The sequence below is a fragment of the Lissotriton helveticus genome, chromosome 7 (assembly GCF_964261635.1).
Source record: "Lissotriton helveticus chromosome 7, aLisHel1.1, whole genome shotgun sequence".
Lineage (NCBI taxonomy): Eukaryota > Metazoa > Chordata > Amphibia > Caudata > Salamandridae > Lissotriton > Lissotriton helveticus.
The window spans coordinates 1,355,495,928-1,355,517,546 of record NC_136068.1 but is presented as its reverse complement, the minus strand read 5'-3'; the positions used below and the strand labels follow the sequence as shown (position 1 = coordinate 1,355,517,546).

General features: G+C 47.5%; 1 protein-coding gene across 6 annotated transcripts in view; it reads left to right on the top strand.

Annotated features, from left to right (window-relative positions):
• The window catches only part of MYH10 (myosin heavy chain 10), a 1,407,286-nt gene that overhangs the window by 357,599 nt on the left and 1,028,068 nt on the right, over positions 1–21,619 (top strand). For all 6 annotated transcript variants that reach the window (XM_078654665.1, XM_078654664.1, XM_078654663.1 and 3 more), the window contains one exon: positions 13,882–13,977. In XM_078654665.1, the coding sequence (XP_078510791.1) occupies positions 13,882–13,977 (96 nt within the window). The remainder of the gene's footprint in view (positions 1–13,881; positions 13,978–21,619) is intronic.

Below are 21,619 nucleotides of genomic sequence, written 5' to 3'. Positions count from 1 at the left end.
TTAAGGCACCGTTTACAATGGACCAAGGAAGTTAAATAGGCCTAATACAGAGCACATGATTAAGAGGTGAATCAGAGGCACTTTACTGCTGGTTAGCTGTGGTAAAGTGCTCAGAGTCCTAGAACAGCCAATCATGTTTCTCCAGAAATAGGTGTCAAATCTGGAAGTAACCATGCTGAAAAAAGGCAAATTTGCTACAACTCTCCATAAAACGGTAGTAGACTGCCGAAATGACAAAATCATGGAGCCAGAATGTGTCTGCATGTATGGAAATGGGACCATACTCAGACAGCTCTGAAAGCTGTCCTTTTGGTTCCTGTTTGAACTCGGAATCACGTTTAAGACAATATTCAAGGTAAATAAGTACAACGCTCCAGGTTACCTGCAAAAAATGGATGTACTCCTGCCTTGGGTGTACGATCTTTGACAGCCCATTTAATCCCACAGAGTTTCTTTTAGACGCTAAAGTATGGTGGAAGATCCTTGGGGTCCAGGACTTGAAATTGGGAACATCTTCCGCCCCTGATTCTGAACATAATCTTATTACCACCAGTTTATTTTATTTTATTTATTTTGAGAGTTTTATATAGCGCGAACAAGATCTTTGCAGATAACAGAGCGCTTTACAAAGGCAGGTGGAGGGCAGGGGAACAAGGGGGCATAGTGGGGAGGTAGCTCAACATGATCATGTACATAGTACCAATACAGTATATAACATAGTACCAATATAACGTATAGTACAGGTATGAGGTAGCAGGCATAGTTGGAGCGTAAGTCATCACCAGGTTCATGTACATAGCACCAGTATAGTATATAACATAGTACCCATATAACGTAAAGTACAGGTGTGAGGTAGCGGGCATAGTTGGAGCGTAAGTCATCACCATGTTCATGTACATAGCACCAATATAGTATATAACATAGTACTCATATAACGTATAGCACCAATATAGTATATAACATAGTACTCATGTAACGTATAGTACAGGTACGAGGTAGCAGGCAAAATTGGAGCGTCGGCCATCCACTCGCTGTAAATAAACACGTGCATAGGAATATATAGGCAGTATCATAGCGCCAGACTGGTAATACTGTTCTTAATGTAAAACACGCGAAATTGTTCAAGTGTATTTAGCCATAAGGATACTTTTAACTTCTTTCTTAAAAAGAAGGGAGGAAGAGATGAGTCTTGTTTCAGGAGGAAGTGCGTTCCAGATCCTGGGCGCCATACCAGAGAAGGAGCGTTTGTAGGTTTTTTCCTTCCGGAATCTTCGCGGTTTCAGCAGAAGATTGTTCGTGCTCCTGGTGGTTCTGGACCCACCTGAGATTGTCAACTTATGAGTGAGGTAGCTGGGTGATTTCAAGTGTATAGCCTTGTGCGTCATGCAGGCAATTTTCAGCTGAATTCTGGCTTCCAGAGGCAGCCAGTTCAAGGCTTTGAAGTCAGGAGAGATATGCGAATGCTTTTTTGATCCAGTGATCAGTCTTGCTGCCGCATTTAGTGACGCTCTTAGGGGTGCAGTTGTCGTTAGGGGGAGGCCGCAGAGGGCCACGCTGCCATAGTCTATGCGAGGGATGACTAGAGCTTGTACTGCTGTTTGGAAGTCTTTTGCTGGGAGGAAGGGTTTCAGTTTTCTCAAGGTGTTTATTTGGAAGTTCGCCCCCTTAGTAGCCTTGCTGATATGCTGCTGCATGCTGAGGTTTGTGTCTAGTGTTATGCCTAGGGATTTAGCTGAGTCCACGATGGTCGGTTGGACATTGAGTGCTGTTAGGTGCTTAAGCCATGTTTGAGCGGAAGATATTTTCGTGGGAGGTGAGATTAGGAGGAACTCCGTCTTCATAGCATTGAGTTTGAGGTGGTTGTCAGCCAACCAAGATTGGGTGCTTCTGATCGTTGAATTCAGACTCAGGATGTCTTTGGGGGATTGTAACTTGAGATATATTTGAGTGTCATCGGCGTACATGTGAAAGTGTACATTGGATGCTTGTAACAGAGTGGTGAGAGGTTCCATAACTAGGTTGAACAAAGTAGGGGATAAGCATGATCCTTGAGGGACGCCTAACGATACCGGTACTGGGGAAGACATTAGGTTTTTGCTCTTGAATTTTTGAGACCTGTTGTGAAGAAAGGAAGTGAACCAGCGAAGCACAGTCCCAGATAGGCCCATTCTTGATTTTAGGAGTTCGAGTAAGCTCTCATGTTTCACTGTGTCGAATGCCGAGGAGAGATCAAGAAGGATGAGGAGGCAGGTATTGTTTTGATCTAACATTTGGATGACGTCGTCGATAATGTGAGTCATAGCGGTTTCAGTACTGTGCCCTGCTCTGAAGCCTGATTGGTGTGGGTTGAGGAGATCAAACTGTTCTATGTGTTTTGTCATTTGCAGTTGGACGCATTTTTCTAGCAGCTTGGCGAGAGTGGGAATGTTGGTAATCGGACGGTAGTTGTTTAGATCGGTGGGGTCGGCTGTTGGTTTCTTCAGTAAAGGTGTAACTTGACCAACTTTGAGGGAGTCCGGGATGGTTCCTTGTTGTAGCGAGCTATTGATAATTTTAGTCCAGAGTGGGAGTAGCAGAGGGATGAAGTCTTTTACGGCGTTAGCAGGAAGAGGGTCAGTGAGGTGATTGGATGGTTTTAGAGTGCTGAGTATTCTGCCAATTTCTCCTTCAGAGTAGGTGTCAAAGGATGACCATGTCGCATTGTTTTTTAGTTCAATGGGTGTTATGCAGTTGGGTATTGAGTACAGGCTTGCGTCATTGCGGAGGTCTCTCTTTATATTGTCAGTTTTATTGTTGAAGAAAGCTGCGAAATCTTCACAAGAAGGGGTAGTGCTGATAATGTCGACAGCTGGGGGTTGTTCCTTAGATTGAGATCGAATTAGTTCGAACAATTTACTTGGACGGTTTTTAGCTTGGTCTAGCTGGATTCTGAAGAACTCTGACTTTGAGCGTTTTATTTTCCTGAAGTATGCATTTCTCTTTTTCCTAAGAGTTTTGAGATGCAATGTCGAGGGAATTGATCTCCAGGTACGCTCTGCTGATCGCATAGCCCGTCTCTCTTCATTGAGACTCCCGTTGTACCAGGGGTTGGATTTCTTCGTGGAAACTCTTTTCAATTGCATTGGAGCGGCCTCATTGATTATTGTGGCCATGGAGTTGAGATAGTGGTCAGTTAGGACCAGCACATCAGAGGTGTCGGTAGGGGGGAGTAGGAGATTGCAGCTGTTGGGGGGTAGAGAGTTTGGATTGAGTTTCCTCATGTCTCTTTTCCAGACTTTGGGCATGGCGTATTGCACCGGGATGAGTTTTACCTTTTCCTTGATGATGAATGTTATAATATGGTGGTCTGACCAGTCACAAGGTTGTATTGAGTCGAGTTGAGTGGTGCCTTCTTTGGAAATGACCAGGTCGAGGGTCGAGCCTTTGTCGTGTGTCGGAGTGTTGCAAATTTGAGTGAGGTCAGATGCGGTAAGGAAACTTTTGAGGCTGTTAACTACTGCGTCACTGCCATCATTCCAATGGAGATTGTAGTCACCAAGGTAAATTTGTGTGTGTAGCCGTCCTGCGTTGATTAATATTGTGTCCATGAGTTGTTGGGAGAAGACGAGGTTGACCCCCGGGGGGTGGTACATGATGTGTAACGAGCATACAGGTTTATTCTCACTGGTGACATCAAGGCAGAAGTATTCACAGGAGGTAAGAGAAGGGGCGGTGACTTTATTAATAGAGAGGTTGCTCTTGTAAATGCAGGCGATTCCGCCACCTGTCTTGTTGGGCCTGTCAAGTCTAGTGATGTGGTAGTTGGGGGGGACTAGGATGTCCATGATAGGACTGGAGGATTCAGTTAACCATGTTTCAGTTAGTATGGCCAGGTCAAGGTTCCTAGACCGGATGAGGTCAGCGACCTCCATCGAGTGTTTTTGGGCCGACCTACAGTTGAGAAGTGTGCATTTGAGACTGGGGGTGCAGGGGGAGGTGGAGGGTTCCGTAGTGAGAGGGACTTTGGTGAGGTTGTTGGGAACAGAGCCTCTGTTGCTATACGTGGGGTGCCTACTGGGGTTGGAGAGAATCGTAGAAATGGACATGTGCGTGGTGGCTAAGCTCTTTTGGGTTGCCGGGACATATGTGCTGAGTAGGGTTTGTATGTCGCAGTCCGAGAGAGTCTTGATAGCGCGCTGGGGGCGGTTGGCGGTATTGCGAGAGGGGATAGATGTCCAATGTGAGGGGTGGTTCGGAAGTGTCTTGATAGTGCGCTTAGGCCTGTTGGAGGTATTGCGAGAGGGGATAGAAATCCCATGTAAGGGGTGCCTAAGATGTGGGGGGGTGTTGTACATTCGTTTACATGTGGTCGTGCGGGAGGGGTGCGGGAGGAGTAATTCTTTGAGCGAGTGAAGCTCTTCTTTCACTTGGAGGAGGGCGGTCATAATTATATCCAGCGTGACGTTGGGAGTGGGGTTAGAGTTATTGGCAGGGTAATCAGCGACAGGTGGGGTGAGGCAGATGCGGGACGAGTGGAGACTGGTCGTTGTGGGGGGGCAAGTGTAGTGCTGGGGGGTGAGAGTGGGGGGACAGATGTTGAGGGGGGAGTGGGTACCAGGAGTGGAGGGAGGGCTAAGGGTGGGAGGGAGTGGACTGTTGAGGGAAGGGTGGAGACTTAGAGTGGCGGGAGGGGATATGTTAAGGGTGGGGTGTATGTCTGGCCTGGGTTGAGTGTCGGGCATACGGGGGGCGCTGATGAGGGGGGAGTGGAGGCTCGGAGTGTCGGGAGTGCATGGAATGAGGGGGGCGATGTCGAGGGAGGGGTGTATGTCAGTATTTCTTTGGGTGGGGGTGGAGGGGGAGATGTTGAGGGAGGGGTGTAGGTCTGGAGTGCGTTGCGTGCAGAGACTGGAAGGGGCGCCGTTGAGTGAGGAGTGGGGGCTCGGAGTGTCGGGAGTGCAGGGAGTGAGGGGGGAGATGTCGAGGGAGGGGTGTATGTCAGTATTTCTTTGGGTGGAGGTGGGGGGGAGATGTTGAGGGAGGGGTGTAGGTCTGGAGTGCGATGAGTGCAGAAACTGGAAGGGGCGCCGTTGAGTGAGGAGTGCGGGCTAGGGGTGGCGGGAGTGCAGGGAGTGAGTGGGGAGATGTTGAAGGAGGTGTGTCTGACACGAGTTGTTTGAGTGCAAAGAGTAGGGTGGGGGGTGATGAGGGAGGAGTGGGGGCCAGGAGGGGGGGCGCAGGGAGTGGGGGGAGAGAGGACACGGGTGGGGGAGCTAGGTGCGGCGCGGGTGTGGGGGGTGGCGGGGGTGGGGAGATTGGAGGGGTAGTTGGGAGGACATAGAGTCGCGTTGTGAGGGTCAGAGGCGGTGGGTCGTTCTGAGACGTTAGTTGGACGTGAGGGGCTCTGGTTCAGTTGTATTGGGGTATGCGTGGAGGGCCGCCGATTTGAGAGGTGCTCTTTGAAAGTGGGGAACAGGTCGTCTAGTAGTTCCAGGTTCCTGTCTGTGGCTTGAATTAGAACAATCCCGTTATTGTAAATGGTAATGGCTGTACTGCCAGGGAAGCGATTGGATGGAGCGATGAAGAGTGATAGTCCATGAGCGGATTTCCTGATGGTGGAGACGTTGAGCAAGGCCTGGAAGGTTTTTCTCCATTGAGCTCTACGTGCGGTGTGGAAGATGATATCGGTGTTCAGGGATCCCTTAGCCGGAGAGAAGTAGGTGTCGGCAAAGGGTCTTTCAGGGTGGGACCTCAGGAGGTTGTGTTTAAAGCGTTTAGCAGCTTTTTTTGTGAGTGCGGGTGGGTAGATTATTTTAAATGTGTGATTGCCGCAGTGATCCATGTTAGGAAGGTGCAGGGTGGGTGTGGGAGATTAAGCAGGGGAGATGTGCAGGATCGCAGATGGATGCAAACAAAATACCAATGCCTGTATACGGTATGTTACATAGGTCAAAAGAGGCGACTGCCGACCATATGTTACAGGTGTCAGAAAGGGCACTAGTGGGACAGTATGTTACATGGGTCACATGAGATAGCTGCAGACCATGTGTTACAGGGACAGAGGAGGCACTAGTGAGTGAGCTCAATATGTATTAGCAACTAGGTGCATTATAGGCATAGAAGGCAAAGGGAGCAGCATACATAGGTATATAACTATATATATAAACAATCAGCTATGCGTATATTACTGCTGAAATATTGTGGCAAAAACATATGTCCACTGCAATTTAAAGCGTCAGGTGACGCTAGTGAGCATCGTGAGATAGGTGCAATAGGTGCAGCGTGAATTAAGTGTAGGTGGATATATCCAGGTACACGTGGGAGTGTAATACTGCAGTAAAGGTATGGACTCTATCACCCGGAGGTGTAGGTACATAGATATGTGAAAGGTAAACAATGTACTCGAGTGTGTGGTGATGTAAATACCTTTTTTTTGGCAATTACTGCAGTTCAGCAAGTTGTTCAGGATGGTTGCCGCAATAGTATGTAGTCAGACAGCAGTGTTAGTCCTTTGTCAGTTATTGTCAATGTTCGGGATGACCATTTTCCCTTTCTGCTGAGGGCGAGTTAGTCTTATTTCAGTGTTGCTACTTCCTGGTTGCTGCTTGGGGGGAGGAGCGAGACTTAACTTCTTTATGGTGCCCCTTGAACACTTTTTCCTGCTGCTGTTCAAGATGTCTGCCAGAATAGACTATAAGGCAGTATTGTTAGTCCTATGTCCCTTTCCCATTTTGCTGAGGGCGAGATAGTCCTGTTTCTGTGTCTCTGCTTCCTGGTTGCAGCTTGGAGGGAGGAAGAGCCTTATCTCCTTTTAATACCCCTTGAACTCGTTGGAATGCATCCTCGAGTTAGGGGCGGTGGTATGATTTATTGCTGGATAGTTGATCCTTTTATGGCCCCCGCCATTTTGCACAAAGGGGGACAATGGCGATGCACCCCAGCCGGGGAAAATCGACAGCACCCTTGGAAATCCGGGTCGCATGAGAGGGGGCCGACAAAGGTGCAGGGAGAGCAGCCCTCTGTGCACAGCCTCCTGTCGGAAGACTGGTGGCCGATCACAGTGTCCCTGGACCCGTCGCAGCTCCGCTCCCGCTCGCATCCCGAGGCATGGGGGGGCGACTGGGGGTGTCAGTACTCCAGGCGGTCAGTACTCCAAGCGCGGCGCTCCCTGTGAGCGTGTCCTTCCAGGAGCGACCTCCCGAGCGGAGCCAGTCTCGTCCCGTCGGGGACTGCGGCAGACCGTCCCGCCCTGGGATCTGTCGTCCGGTGCAGGCAAGAGGCAGGAGGACCCTCCGATGATGCCCTGCTCCAGCCCCTCTCACCTGCCGGACGTCTTTAAAGATATCCTTGTGACGCCCGTGTCCCCAGCAGGTTCGCGCCCCTTGACCAGGGCTCCGCCACAGCTCCGGTGAGGACCGTAGGTGCCCCGCAGTCCAGGGCTCCGCCCCAGCTCCGGTGAGGACCGTGGGTGCCCCGCAGTCCAGGGCTCCGCCAACCGCTCCGGCGTCCAGTCCAGTCACAGCTCAGGAAGGTGAGAAGTAGTGGCAGTTTACAATCCAGTTACTTTTAGTTGCACCAGTTACTCTTAGATAATCCAGTTACTCGTTTTTCTCCCGATGGCGATCGTGCTATCTGGGATAATTCCTGCAGGTATTATCCTCAGCCCTGGGAGCTCCGGTGGCTGGCTCCTACCAGGCGGCCATCTTGTGACATCTCCAGTCCAGTTCAGATAACTCTTGAAAACCAAAACGGTCTAATATGCTTTCAGTTAACATGTAACATTGTCCTGGGAGCGTTAGAAAAATGTGAGTTATCCACAGCCTAGATGATGACATAAATACAAATATCCATGCAAGACTAGTAATCAGAATTATTCTTATATATGTATCCACTGGGCAGACATATTTGCTGAGCTTGAGGAGTTAATTTAGTGCAGGCAGTTTAAAAGGCTTTTTGAATATAGTTTTCTGTCTGTATTCGAACAGTCTCTGAGCAGTCTACCTTGGGACGCAATAAGGCACGTGTAAATGAATTCTGGTCTGCCATGCATAGGTGAGAGGAACCCTAGTATATTTCATTTAAGAATTCTTGAAAAGCTGAAGCCATAGAAATGTCAGTTTCATAAATTTGTCTCTGCATAATTTGTCTGGTATGCTGATGTTTCACAGGTTTGTCTAATAGGACTAAAAAGTCTCTGTAAGGAGAATTTGCTCAAATGTTTCATACGCTGTGGTGTTGCTTAGGGCACTGAGGCCTTGGGCCTAGAGCTTCCTACGGTGGCAGTCAGGACTTGCCTCCTGACAGAGGAGCTTCTGCCGGCAGCTGCCTCTACGAAGCCCCTGCTGCCTTTTAATGAAGCCCTTACCGACCTCCTTCTGAGCACTTTGTTCCAAGCCCAGCACAGGGGCTCCTGTGGACTGTATGATTGCCCGACACCACTGCCTGGCCCCGGGCGACCCATTTCCTCTCCCAACACCACACCCCCGAGAGCTTGGTGGTCTAAGCCTCATCGTCGAAAGGCGCATTCCCTACTGCTCCCCAAATAGGGAATTCAAGAAGCTGAATCACCTTGGGAGGATGTTTTCTTCCGCCAGCTTAGGGCTGCGATCGATGAACACTGCATGCCTCTTGGGCCTTTATACCCATACAGTGTGGGATACGGTTGCGCAAGTGCTGCCACAGTGCCCGTAGGAGGCTCGGGTCATGCTCACCCGCGCAGTTGCTGAGAGTCGAGATGCAGCGAAGTTCACCAACTGGTGTGGGCTGGATACCGCCGACTCTCTGGGCAGAATAGTTTCCACGTCTGAAACGCTATGCCTGATTGAGGATGTCTCTTTTTTCAGGGTATGTCCAATCCACCCTTCCGGACATGACCTTTGATGGCCGTCGCCTGTTTAGTGACAAGGCGGACTCAGCACTCGAGCTCTTCAAGGATTCTAGGGCTACAGCCAGATCCTTGGGCCTCACAGCAACCTCTCGCACCAAACAGTCTGACTTTCTTGGCTACGGAAGGGGTGCCCCACCACGTTCCACGCAAAGGAGCCACAGGGTCACGCAATCTACCCAGTCTATGCGTGACAGAGGACGTAGGACCCAGCTACGTGGTCCTGGGGGCCGGCAGGCGGGCCAGTCCACCCATACCCCCCTGCAGCAGCCTCCAAAGCTTTCTAGTCTGACCTTTCAGGGCCACCAGAAGCCAGTGGGCGGCAGGGTTTGGCTAAACATCACGTCAGACGGGTGGGTTTTACAGATAGTTCGAAGGGGCTACCCCTTCCCCTTTGAGACTACCCCTCCCTCCATGCCACCAGCAATCCATCGAATGCCGGAGGATCAATTGGCCCTTCTCCACCAGGAATTTACGGATCTCTTGGCCTAGGGAGCTATCGAATGGGTCTCTGTGCCAGAAGTAGGTCGTGCTTGCTATTCCCACTACTTTCTGGTACCCAAGAATGGCAAAGGCCAAAGGCCTTCATCCTATCTTAGATTTCAGGGCCCTCAACCGCTCTCTCCGGAAGGAGAAGTTCAAAATGCTCACGTTGGCTCAGATCCTTTCTGCCCTCGGTCCAGGAGACTGGATGGTGGCGTTGGGCTATTTTCAGATCCGGTCCTGCCAGCCCACAGGCGTTACCTACGGTTCACTGTAGGCCACGAGCATTTTCAGTTTACTGTGCTCACCTTTGGCCTTATCAGCACCCCTAAAGTGTTCATGAAAGTGATGGCGGTGGTCGCAGCTCATCTGCGCAGATCAGGGGTTCCAGTATTCCCCTATCTCGACGACTGGCTGTTGAAGGCAGGCTAGTCCCAGGCTGTCGTCTCCCATCTCCAGACTACGGTGGACCTCCTGCATACGCTGGGGTTCACTATCAACGTGCCGAAGTCGCACCTGATTTCCTCTCAGATGCTCCTTTTCCTCAGAGCAGTTCTGGATATAGTGCAGTTTCTAGCGTATCCTCCCGACCTACTAGTCTGGGATATTCGGGCTATGAAACCAATATTTCAGCCTCTATTCCGGATTTCGGTGAGAATGACCCTGAGGCTGCTGGGCCTCATGGCTTTCTACATTCTTCTGGTGGATCATGCCAGATGGCATATGCGGGCTCTGCAGTGGGACCTGAAGTTCCAGTGGGCGCAGCATCAGGGGAATCTTTCCAATCTCGTCCAGATCTCGGAGGAGTTGCAGTGATGGCTCACAAACCAGGCTTGGGTCAACTGCAGATCCCTCTCCCTTCCCCAATCAGATTACACATTGGTGACAGATGCGTCACTCCTGGTATGGGGCAGCCGCATGGGAGAGGCGGAGATCAGGGGTCTCTGGTCTCCGGTGGAGTCCAGGCTCCACATCAGCCTTCTGGAGCTCCAGGCGATCCTTCTATCAAGGGAAGAGTAGTGCAGGTGTTCACGTACAACACCACCGCCATGTGATACTGCAACAAACAGGGTTGGGTGGGGTTGTGGACCCTATGTCAAGAGGCTCTCCGCCTTTGGACATGGCTGGAACATCAGGGCATATCCCTGGTGGTTCAACACCTGGCAGGTTCCTGAACTCCAGGGCGTACAAACTCAGCCGCCGGTGCATGATGGGTCACAAATGGTGTCTTCACTCGGAGGTGGTGCAAGGTCTCTTACAGCAGTGGGGAGAGCTTTGGTTAGATCTATTCACCACCGAAGAGAACGTGCAGTGTCAGCACTCGCTCGGCAACGGTTTTAGTCGCAAGTGGAATTGCAGCCTCCTGTACGCCATTCTGCTTGTACCACTTCTACCCAGAGTGCTGAAGAAGATCAATCACGACTGGGCCCAAGTCATTCTTGTGGCTCCGGAGTGGGCACGAAGAGTCTGGTACACCGAGCTCTTAAGCATGGCCATCGATCCTCCATACAGACTGCCTCTTCGGGAAGATCTTCTGTTGCAGCAGCAGGGGACAGTCCTCCACCCAAACCTCTCCAGCCTCCACCTCCTTGCGAGGAGACTGAGCGTCGACAGTTGACAGCTTTCGACTTTCCTCCCGAAGTCTGTAATGTTATCTTTGAAGCCAGGCGTCCCTCCACTAAAACGGTATACTCCTGTAGATGGAACAAGTTTGTAGCATGGTGCACAGACATTGCTCTAGATCCCCTTTCTGCCCCTCTTTCAGAGGTTCTCCTCTTCTTTCTCTTTGGCCCAGCAGGGCTCTGCTCTGGGCACCCTTAAAGTCTATCTTTTGGCCATTTCGGCATTACTTCGCCTTCCTAATCAGCCTTCTCTTTTCAAGGTCCCTATTGTAAACAGATTTCTGAAAGACATTACTCATCTCTTTCCTACTTCTCCTTTCGCAATGCCCCAGTGGGATTTGAATCTTGTCCTTACTTATCTTATGTGTGCTCCCTTTGAGCCACTACATAATTGTCCTCTTCGTCTCCTTACTTTAAAGTTTGCTTTCCTGCTTGTCATTACCTCTACTCGCAGGGTGAGTGAGCTTCAGGCTCTATCTTCCAAACCTCCCTTTCTTGCTGTCTATCTGGACAAAGTGGCCCTTCGTACTAGGCCCTCTTTTCTGTCCAAAGTTGTTACTTCTTTCCAACTAGGTCAGACCATCACATTGCCTACATTCTGCCCTCCCCCGCAGCCCTCCAAGGAGGAGGAGAGACTCCAACATCTGGACTCAACGTGCGCTGTCCTACTTTTGCCGCACTAAAGACTTCCGGGTGGACGATCAACTCTTCGTGGGCTATGTGGGCGCCAAGAAAGGTTGGGCAGTGCACAAACGTACCATCTCTCGATGGGTTAATATTATTAGAGGCCATGGAAAATTCTTCGACCTCCTCCCCCTGACAGCAAGGCAAATGGTGGCGGTTGCACTTATAACATCAAGACTGGATTACTGCAACAGCCTGTATGCGGGAGCAAAGAAATCTGTACTCCACAGGCTGCAGATGGTCCAACATGCAGTCGCCCGCCTGGTCCTTGGTTGGCCGAGGAAGTCATCTGCCTCGGCCGCACTCAGTGCCCTTCATTGGCTGCCAATACATAAGCGTATTTTATTTAAAATACTGGTCATCACTTTTAGGGCCTTCCATCTACAAGGACCCAAGTACCTGTCAAACGGCTTTAGACGTTACTCACCAGTTCGGAGCCTCAGGTCATCTAATCAGAATTTATTGCGGATCCCAAGTTGCAGGCTTGCCACCAAGGGGGGAAAATCCCTCGCTGTATTGGGATCCAGGGCATGGAATAAGCTCCCACTTCAGCTTCGTCAAATCCCCTCAGAGATCCAGTTTAGGAAAGCCTTGAAAACCTGGATTTTCAGACTTACTGATACCGCCAGTAAAGCCTTAGTGTAATTGTGCAGGATCTCCCAAAACACAACAGTCAGCCGGCCTCACTCCAACTGGCAACGGTACCAGCGCCAAGATGCTCCCTGGAGTGATAGCCGCGCTATAAAAATGTGCCTTTACATTACTTTACATTACATTACATTACAACGCCACCTACCGGCGCGCATGGGTACTGCTACGAAAACATATCTCCGGATCCAGTCTGACGCCTGAGGGTAATTCTAAGGTAAGGAATCTATAACTACATATGTCTCTTACAGATACATTGTTACAGAAGGTAAGTAACTTGTTCGTTAGCTGATGAGTTCATCATTACTTGAAAATGGCTGTTCCTATATGTTGACCATCCCTTTTACATCAGTGGGAGCAGATTTTCTAGGCCGTCATTCTTAACAGCTTTACACTTTTCATTACTGAGCCTTTAGTTTACAACCAAAGCTGTCAGTCGATCTGTTGGTGTCTTTGGTGTGTTAAATGAACTCCACTGCCTTCCTATACTGAAGCGAGTTCTTATATTTTGATCATTGTGTGCCTGAAAGAAAGCGCCTGGTGATGGCTTATTGGTAATGTCTTATCATTTTTTACATTCTTCTGGTATTTAAGATGAGAGTAACAATTCGATTGGTTTCGGGAGAAATACTTCCAAATTTGGGCAAACCTAAAGATCAACCCAGAATCATTGTGGTATGATCTCAAGTAACAACTCTTTCTTCAAATCAGAAATGTAAATGCCACTATTAAGTACATAAGCACTAACATATTTTAAGAAAGCATCAAGGATTTCCTGTGTGATTACATCTGAAGATGTCCAAAGTAGTATGAAATATTTCAACAATGATGTTGTACATCAATTAATAATACTAGGCCCATCAATGGATCTACAGCGGTAGGGCCTTGAAAACTGCTACAGTTAGGAGCATTATGAAGTTCGTACAACACACTCTCACTCACTTACAATTATATCAGCTTATCTTCGCTTGTGTAGAGATGTAATGTGCAGGGGATGGGAAGGGAAAGGGCAGGAGTGAATGGCAGAACAGCATCAGAACATCCTCTATGTTATCCAATGTGGCATTTTCGTATAAATGTGGCAGAACTAAATTACACTAATAAGCTCACTTCTTTTCATCATTTTAAACTCCTTTCAACTGCCATAATGTTAATTCAGCATTTGTTTATTGGATCGAATATAAAAATCATAATTTGTCATTATTTTCCACAAAAATATAAACCCAGGAAAAATGCTACCATGAATGTAGGCATCTTTTGAACAGATCTCCTTTATAAAGTACACCAACAACAAAACTGAGTATTACATCTTCCCAAGCTGGTTGTGTTTTAGGTTCGAAAAAAAAGAAATCTGGCTTGGGGAAGTTCTGTTTGTAAAGATTTTGAATAGTAGTTGACTAACAGTGTGTGACTAGAAACTACTTTCTGGCTGAGGTGTGTCTTATGCTGGCATATTTACTGTGATTATTATTTGATTAATTTGCACTGGGAAGAACAGTAGGGCATTGTTCTATCTATATTAGTGAAGTATTTTAGAAACAGTTGCATTGCCATAATGAATTTGTGTTTTCATTATTTCAGCAATGCTGAAAGTTGTTTCTTCAGTGCTGCAGTTTGGTAATGTTATCTTCAAAAAGGAGAGGAATACAGATCAGGCCTCCATGCCAGAGAATACAGGTAAGCGCTGCTGGAATCGATGCTGCATGCCCAAATAGAATGCAGGATGAAGGCCAATAATCTATAGTGCGGTCACTCTGTGAGAAAGCAAGATTGCAGTATAAAATTATTTGGCACCTTGCAGTTCAAAGTTTAAACTCCTGGTGAAGCTCATATCACTTTTCTTCATCCTAAGGTTGCTAACATTAGTTTGGTTCTATCATGCAATATTAACATCTATTATCAGTGTACTTTATAAGATGGATGAGTATTGTAAATCTCACTGAAGGCATTAAAAATAATTAATAAAAATGTTCCACTATGTATTTGCCTCTTTCTCAAAGGCATTATGGCATTAAATGCCTATTTAATTATTGGTGTTGACCCATTCTTTTATTTGGCCTTCTGAAGGCATTCTTACGTTCAGTTTTTTTGCACTGGCAGCTTGATTCAAGAGAAAAAGCAAAAGCTTATTAATAAAAATGCTTAAATTGATCTTAATTACTGTATTAGTGAGTTCAGAACTTTCCTCACTCTCAGACTTGTCTGCTCTCTACTCCCCAACCGTTTCTCTTCTTCCCCTTATCTTCCTGCTCCAGCTTGTCAGTTTTTAGGTCTCGCCTAATCAGCGTACAATCGCTGCTTAGGAGTGACCTCTTGTAATCGGCCTGCACTTTTTGGAAAGCTTGTGCGTTTCCAATGAGCGCTGGTGCATGTACGGCATCCACCTTGCAGGAGCGAGCAGCTTCGCCATCTGTTTCCAATTATTGTGCCCGCGCTGCGCTTGTTAATTGGAAACAGATGGCGCTGCAAGGTTGATGCTGTACATGCACGAGTGCTTTCACTTTCAGTGTGCAAGCGCTGCTTAGGAGTGACCTCTTGTAATCGGTCTGCACTTTTTTGAAAACTCTTCCATGTACAGCATGGTTTCCAGTGAGCGCTGGTGCATGTACGGCATCCACCTTGCGGTTGCGAACAGCTTCGCCATCTGTTTCCAATTATCATGCCCGTGCCGCGCTGCACTTGCTAATTGGAAAAAGATGGCGCTGCAAGGTAGATGCTGTACATGCACGAGTGCTTTCACTTTGTTGCCGTCTCTTTGTACTTTGTCCTCCTAATGGGTCCTCCCCTGTCCTCACTCCTGTGCTTTCAGCTTCCCAGTCTACTTGAGTCAGCTTTCTGTGGCAACTTTCTAAATCTTGCCGTACCTACCAAGTAATAAATATGTTGGTGTAACATAACTGGTGCTCATGTAAAGTGGTCCCAAACGTTTATGTAGTTCTTTAATTTGTACAGCAGCTTTTATTTTTACAATTTGAAGCCCTCCTCACGGGGAAGTTTTGCCATACATATTTGAGGCCCTCTGGTGCACAGTTGCTGAAAACACCGTGGAATGGCTCCAGAGCGCCCGCTGCTTCAGCGCTGAAGTCAGTGACTCTGCCCCAGGCCTATGTAACACCATAGAATGGCTCCAGGGTGTGCCCTGCTTCAGCGCTGAAATCAGTGACTGTGCCCCAGCCCTACCCTCTACTGGCTTTTCTTGCGCACTGTGCTGTTACTCAGCTGTTTGTTGTTGCGGGCAACTTTATAAACCTTGCTGTACCTACCAAGTAATAAATATGTAGTTGTAACATAACTGGTGCTTATGTAAAGCGTTCCCAAACGTTTATGTAGTCCTTTAATTCGTACAGCCGTTTTTATTTTTACAATTTGAAGCCCTCCTCACTGGGAAGTTTTGCCATACCTATTTGTGTATCTGTGGTACACAGTTGCTGAAAACACAGTGGAATGGCTCCAGGGCATGCTCTGCTTCAGCGCTGCAGTCAGTGACTCTGCCCCAGCCCTACCTAACACTATAGAATGGCTCCAGGGTGCGCTCTGCTTCAGCGTTGAAGTCAGGGACTCTGCCTCAGCCCTACCTAACACCATAGAATGGCTCCAGGGCGTGCTCTGCTTCAGTGCTGAAGTCAGTGACATTGCCCCAGCCATGTGGTGGTGCCGTGGAGTGGTACCGTGGAGTAACTGTAGAGTGGTGCTCTAGAGTTAACTGTAGAGTGGTGCTATAGAGCGCTTCAACACAGCTTAAAAACATTGCAAAAGCCAATCGCTGTGGACAAAAACTTACAAAGGTCCCAAAGGCGAGACCTATTGGCTATGCCAATGCTTGTTTAACATTGGTTTTGGCAGCTGCGCGATGCTTGCTTCCCCACTCAGCCGTTGCTCTGCACCACTCCTTATCCCTTCCACCACTTTTTTCCCACAAGGGCACAGTACCTATATGTTTCTACTGGGCCGTTTGTATTTGCACAACATCCAGGACCATACTTTTTCCTTAATTTACAGGTCCATCGTTATGTAACTGCAAGTTAATAGCAAAGTATCATGCTAGGGGAGAGGTGTGGCGCCGCGGCCAGGGCGACTGACGCTGGAATCTGGGGACCACGGTTCGATCCCCGGCTCCGGCGGCAGGTTAGCCCAGCACCATGTGACTCTGGGCAATAGCTCGCTTAATCTTCCCGACGGCCCCCAGCGCCTAGAGACCCTTACGGGTGATTGTGCGCTTTACAAATGTGGACTTTATCATAACAAATCTTTACAAGGAGATTCTGTGCGTAAGAAAACAAGTGTTCCTGCATTTTACTCCTTTTCAATGCCGTGTTTTTAACTTTTATGTTTTATGGGCAGATTCTGCTTGCTTATTGAATTTCTTTCTTAACAAAGTGCAGTAGTGCTGTTCGGTCCGCTGCCGTTTTACTGATTGTGCAGGAAAAGGCGGCTGGAAGCGTCTTTTCTGATTGGCTGCATTAATTTCTTGCAGGGTTTGCTGTCTAGTGCTCATCTTGCCTGCACCTGTTTCAGGTAGATGACCACGCAGATGTGCAACGAAGCGCAGTGGGCGTGCCAAAGTTGCACCAAAGGCCCTGCCGTGCCCTGTCTACTGCATTTGAAAACATTCTGCCCATAAAACTATTGAGGTGTTGATTTTTGGGAAGGACCAAGATGTTTGGTCGAGTGAGTGGTGGCCACCTTCTCTGGGCATCTGCCCCACTCCCTCCCAATCTGCCAGAAACCTTGGTGTAATATTTGACACCTCGCTCTCTCTATCCCTTCAAGTCAACAGGACCATGGCCACCTGCTGGGGTGTGATTAGGATACTGAACAGAATCCGCGGGTATCTCTCCCCCCAGGCGCGCAAACAGGTTGCAGTCGCCCTGGTGGGCTCGAGGCTAGACTATTGCAACTCTCTGTATATGGAAGTCAATAAGAGTCTTTTACATCGCCTGCAGATTGTTCTGAATGCTGCAGCGCGCTTTGTTCTGGCTCTTCCGAAAACCTCTTCTGCCACTGCGGCTAGGAAAGAACTTCACTGGCTTCCTGTCCAACACAGAATTTCCTTTAAAATTCTGTGTTTGGCTTACAGAGCGCTGACAGAAGGTTCCTCGAGTGCTATTGGCTCTCTGATTAAGCGGTATGTTCCCACAAGAGGTCTTCGCTCCGCGGGACTTTGTCAACTTGTTGTGCCCCGGGTCAAGCTTGCTAGATGGGGAGCCAAGGCTTTCTCCGTGGGTGCCCCTCGGCTCTGGAATTCTATTCCTATTGATATAAAAACTCTTCCTTCCTTAGAGTTATTCAAAAGGGCTCTTAAAACTTACTTGTTTAGGAGTGCCTACTAATGAGAGAATGCTGCAGAGAGGAGGTCTGGGCTTCTATATTTGATTTAGGCGCCTTGACGCCCATTGGGCTAAGTCTGCGCGTGACAAGAACCGTTTCATTCATTCATTCATTCATTCAAAGGACCTCCTCCAGACCACATGCCCCCTGGTTTTCCTGTGAACTACATTCGTTAAAGGCAGGATGCAAAATGTTGTAAAGATGCTGGCCCCAGTCAAAAACTCTAAATGACAAAACAGCCTTTAAGTTGGCGTTATTTGAATATCATGCTCAGATGAGGAAAACCTGAAGGAGTTTTGTCCGCATGCAATTCTTCCAAAGAGCTCTTTAAAGTGCTCAGTGATTTCATCGATCCTCGTGCCTGCGATTCAGCCACCCCGGCCTCGCAGCAACTTTTTAATTCACTAGCTGAATTTTTTTTTAAATAAAATTGATGCTATTCACAAGAAATTCCCCATCAATCTGGGGCCGATCAACCCCATTTCTTCCATGCCGTCCTGTAATAATTCTCTTTCGCTATGGGATAGGTTTGAACCCCTCACACTCACCATATTTTAATTTTCTTATCCAAAGCCAAATCTGGCTCTCCCATGGATGTCTGCCCCCGTAGGTTCTCAGCCACACTATCAGCCATGATAGCTCCTTCTATTCATTCTCTCGAATCTGCTAAACCACCTCTAGTTTGGAAGACGAGTTTGGTTTCCCCCATTCTTAAAAATGCAGACCCCAACAACCTCACTAATTTCCGTCTGCTATGCTTCTGCTGGATCTCTCTGCAGCTTTCAACACAGTTTCTCATACAATACTGATTAGCAGACTGCATGAGATCAGTGTCACAGGCACTGTCCTGCAATGGCTGGCCGATTTCTTAAAAGATCGATCTCAAATTATTAGTCTGGATCCCTTCAAATCCCGTACAGATACCTTCACCTAAGGAGTGCCGCAGGGCTCATCTTTGAGCCAATGCTGTTCAATATCTATGTTGCTCCCCTGGCCCAGATTGTCATGTGATGTATTCCTATAGGTTCTGTATCGATCCCCCTATTCCTGACCCTATTCTGGTTAACAAGTTAACTAGCAGCCATCCCATTATGCAGAAAACCCTCATGATGCAGGAACCGTTATCTGATTAAGCCACACTACGGCACAGGAACGTGTTATCTGATTAGGTCATAACGCTTGCCATCTAATTAGACAAGCGATATTCCTCCAGCCCCTGATAAGGCATACGGAGTTCTCAAAACAAATCAAACCTATGACAACCTGGGAAAAACCCTGCGGCCATTGTTTTGATTTCACCGAGAACTTCAGCAAAAGAATGTGCTAACGACCAGGTCGTATGACATCCTTATTGACGTATCTATGTCCATCCTTACGTCAATCTCGGCACCTTAAAGGTATAAATATTACCGATATTGCCCTATGCAAACACACGCGGTGGTGACGAGATCGGAGCAGCCAGACTTGCCGAAGCCCAGAGCAGAGCAGACCCCGCTGGCGCAGCCCCGCCTTCCTGACGCGCTGAGAACGAGACGCTGCTTTCTCCTGCCGAGAAATCCAGCTCCGGCGCTTCCGGGTAGCCCTCGCAGGCAGCCTGGAATATCGAGACCAGAGATGAGAGATACCATCCCTCATTCATCCTAGATTCCAGGTACAGAACTGAATAACCCCTCGCAGAGAATTCTTGAGTCAGTCACTTGGCAAAACAAACTTAACTTAAACTGCTACTTTCTATTCCCGCCCACGTATTAGGCTTAGGTCAGGTACACTGGGGTAGGCGTAGTTAGAAACACCAGTTGAGTACGATTAGTCAAATGTATATGTGTATGTATCTATTTTATCCATTTTAAACCTTCATATGGCTTAGAAACCATATCAATGTTTTTACAGTATTATTTTATACTTCTGCTTTTAATGTATGCACTTTACTTAACCATAAGTATTGCAATAATATCGATCCATTTCTCTTGTATGAGAAAAGAGACTGATCAATAAATAACATCTTTTATTGAACACGCCCGTCTCTTCCTTTTCTCTACAATCTGGTGAGACTAAGAATGCACGTACTGACTGAGTAAAATAAGTCGTCTTTTGTTTTCACACGACTCTAGAGATACACTCTTGATTAGGGGAGAGCAAAGTTGTCATGTTCTATGGTTGTCAGAAACTAAATCCCTTCTTGTCTATCCAGGGAGGTTCAACTCCTCCTTGCCTATTCGAGAAAGTTTCTAGTGAACTCTGAGCTAGCTGGCAAACCCAAAACTTTAAGTCTAATATCGACAGTAGTAGACCTAGTTAACGTCTGGTCTAGGCCTATACTATTGAAGGTATTATTCTAATGCGCAGAGCCTATTGGGATAATAGGAACTACACTACATGGCGCCCAACGCGTTTGGATAGGCGATAAAACTAACGTAAGACATTTAGAGTAACTCAGTCGTGCTTTTTCACTCAGACCCCTTTTTTCCCATAATACTCCAAAGACGTCTGGAGTGGGTGAAAGGTAATATCCGCCAGACCTCGCAGGAGGAAACTCCTATGTATGGTTCTTGGTTTAGTCAACGTTGAAGGATACACTGTTCCAAAATATTGTGCATCTAATCTTTGTTTCCATAAGAACCTGATCTGCAAACAAACAAAATAACCTTCTGGACAGTACAATGTCAGACAGTGAAGGAGAAAGAGAGGCAGTTAGAATAGCAACTGAACTCGCAGCAGCTGATACTGCTATGCAAGAAGCAGACCCGGATATATTAATCATCCCGGTCAACACAAGAAAATCTATAACTCTAAAACTTATAGAAAATGGACTGACACCTAGAGGTGGCACAGTCATATTCGTAATTGAGGCACACGAATATCGGCAGACAGAGGTATTCTACACATGGATAAACTTTCCAGCAGCTAATGCTGTAACAAAGGTCTTCCACTATTACAAAACAGAGGAACCACCTGAAGAGTAGACTCCTTTCGAGGAGGTGGAAGTACCACTTAAATTTCAAGAGCATCTGCTCTTATTTAATGGCGCCCTAAAACATAATAATCACATCACCAGGCTCGGTCCCTTAGGTAGACCAGGAGCAACGTGGCCGGTCCTAGCCGGATACACACCACATCCAGACATTGAAAGAATGCCTGCAGCAGAGCTGTTAACACAGCTAAAACAATTAATAAAATTACATAGACAATTAGTCCAATATGTGATGCGGACTTCAACAATCCAACCGGCAATTAAAATTCCACAACTGACCCCTCACCAGGGGAACACAAATAAAATTACACCACAGAACATACAATCCTGCCTAGGTAAAGTACCAGCTAAACGGGAACAAATACCATTCTGGTTAGCACAAAAAATCACCCAAATAGAGGCGGTGTTTCCAGACACCACCCCGTTAGAAAAACACAGGATTCTGACTATCTGTCTTCCAATGGGAATCGCACCACACGTGGAGGACTGTGACACTTGGGGTACAGTCTTTGCTTCCATCTACACAAAAACGCACGGTGTTCCATCCATTTCGGTAATACCAGATGTGCTAAAACAAATTCAAGACGAATACGGTCCAGAACCTGCTTTAACTCTTGGTATGAAATTACTAAAAGACTTCAAGCAGGTCTCGGCTATATTATTAGCCAACATAAAGGGAGAAGCAGCAAACGTGGCGATCCGCCAGAGGTTAAAAGAGACAGATATAGCAGACCAACCAGCTGAAATTGCCAGAATCATAGAAAAATCCTATGAGGAACTAGGTAGAGATAGTTTAGGTGGAATACCAATAAAACCACAACTGATTGAAAGTCCCGAAAAAATATTTTTTTAATAATAATTTAACATCACAAAAAAAGAGCTGGGATAGAAACAAACAATCCAATCCTAAAGAAAAGAAATTCCAGTCCAGAGGAAGGTCTCCTCGGCGTAGAGAAATATCTCCAAACCAAAGACACAGGTCACCCCAAAGTGACCCCTCTGGGAAAAGATATAACCTTA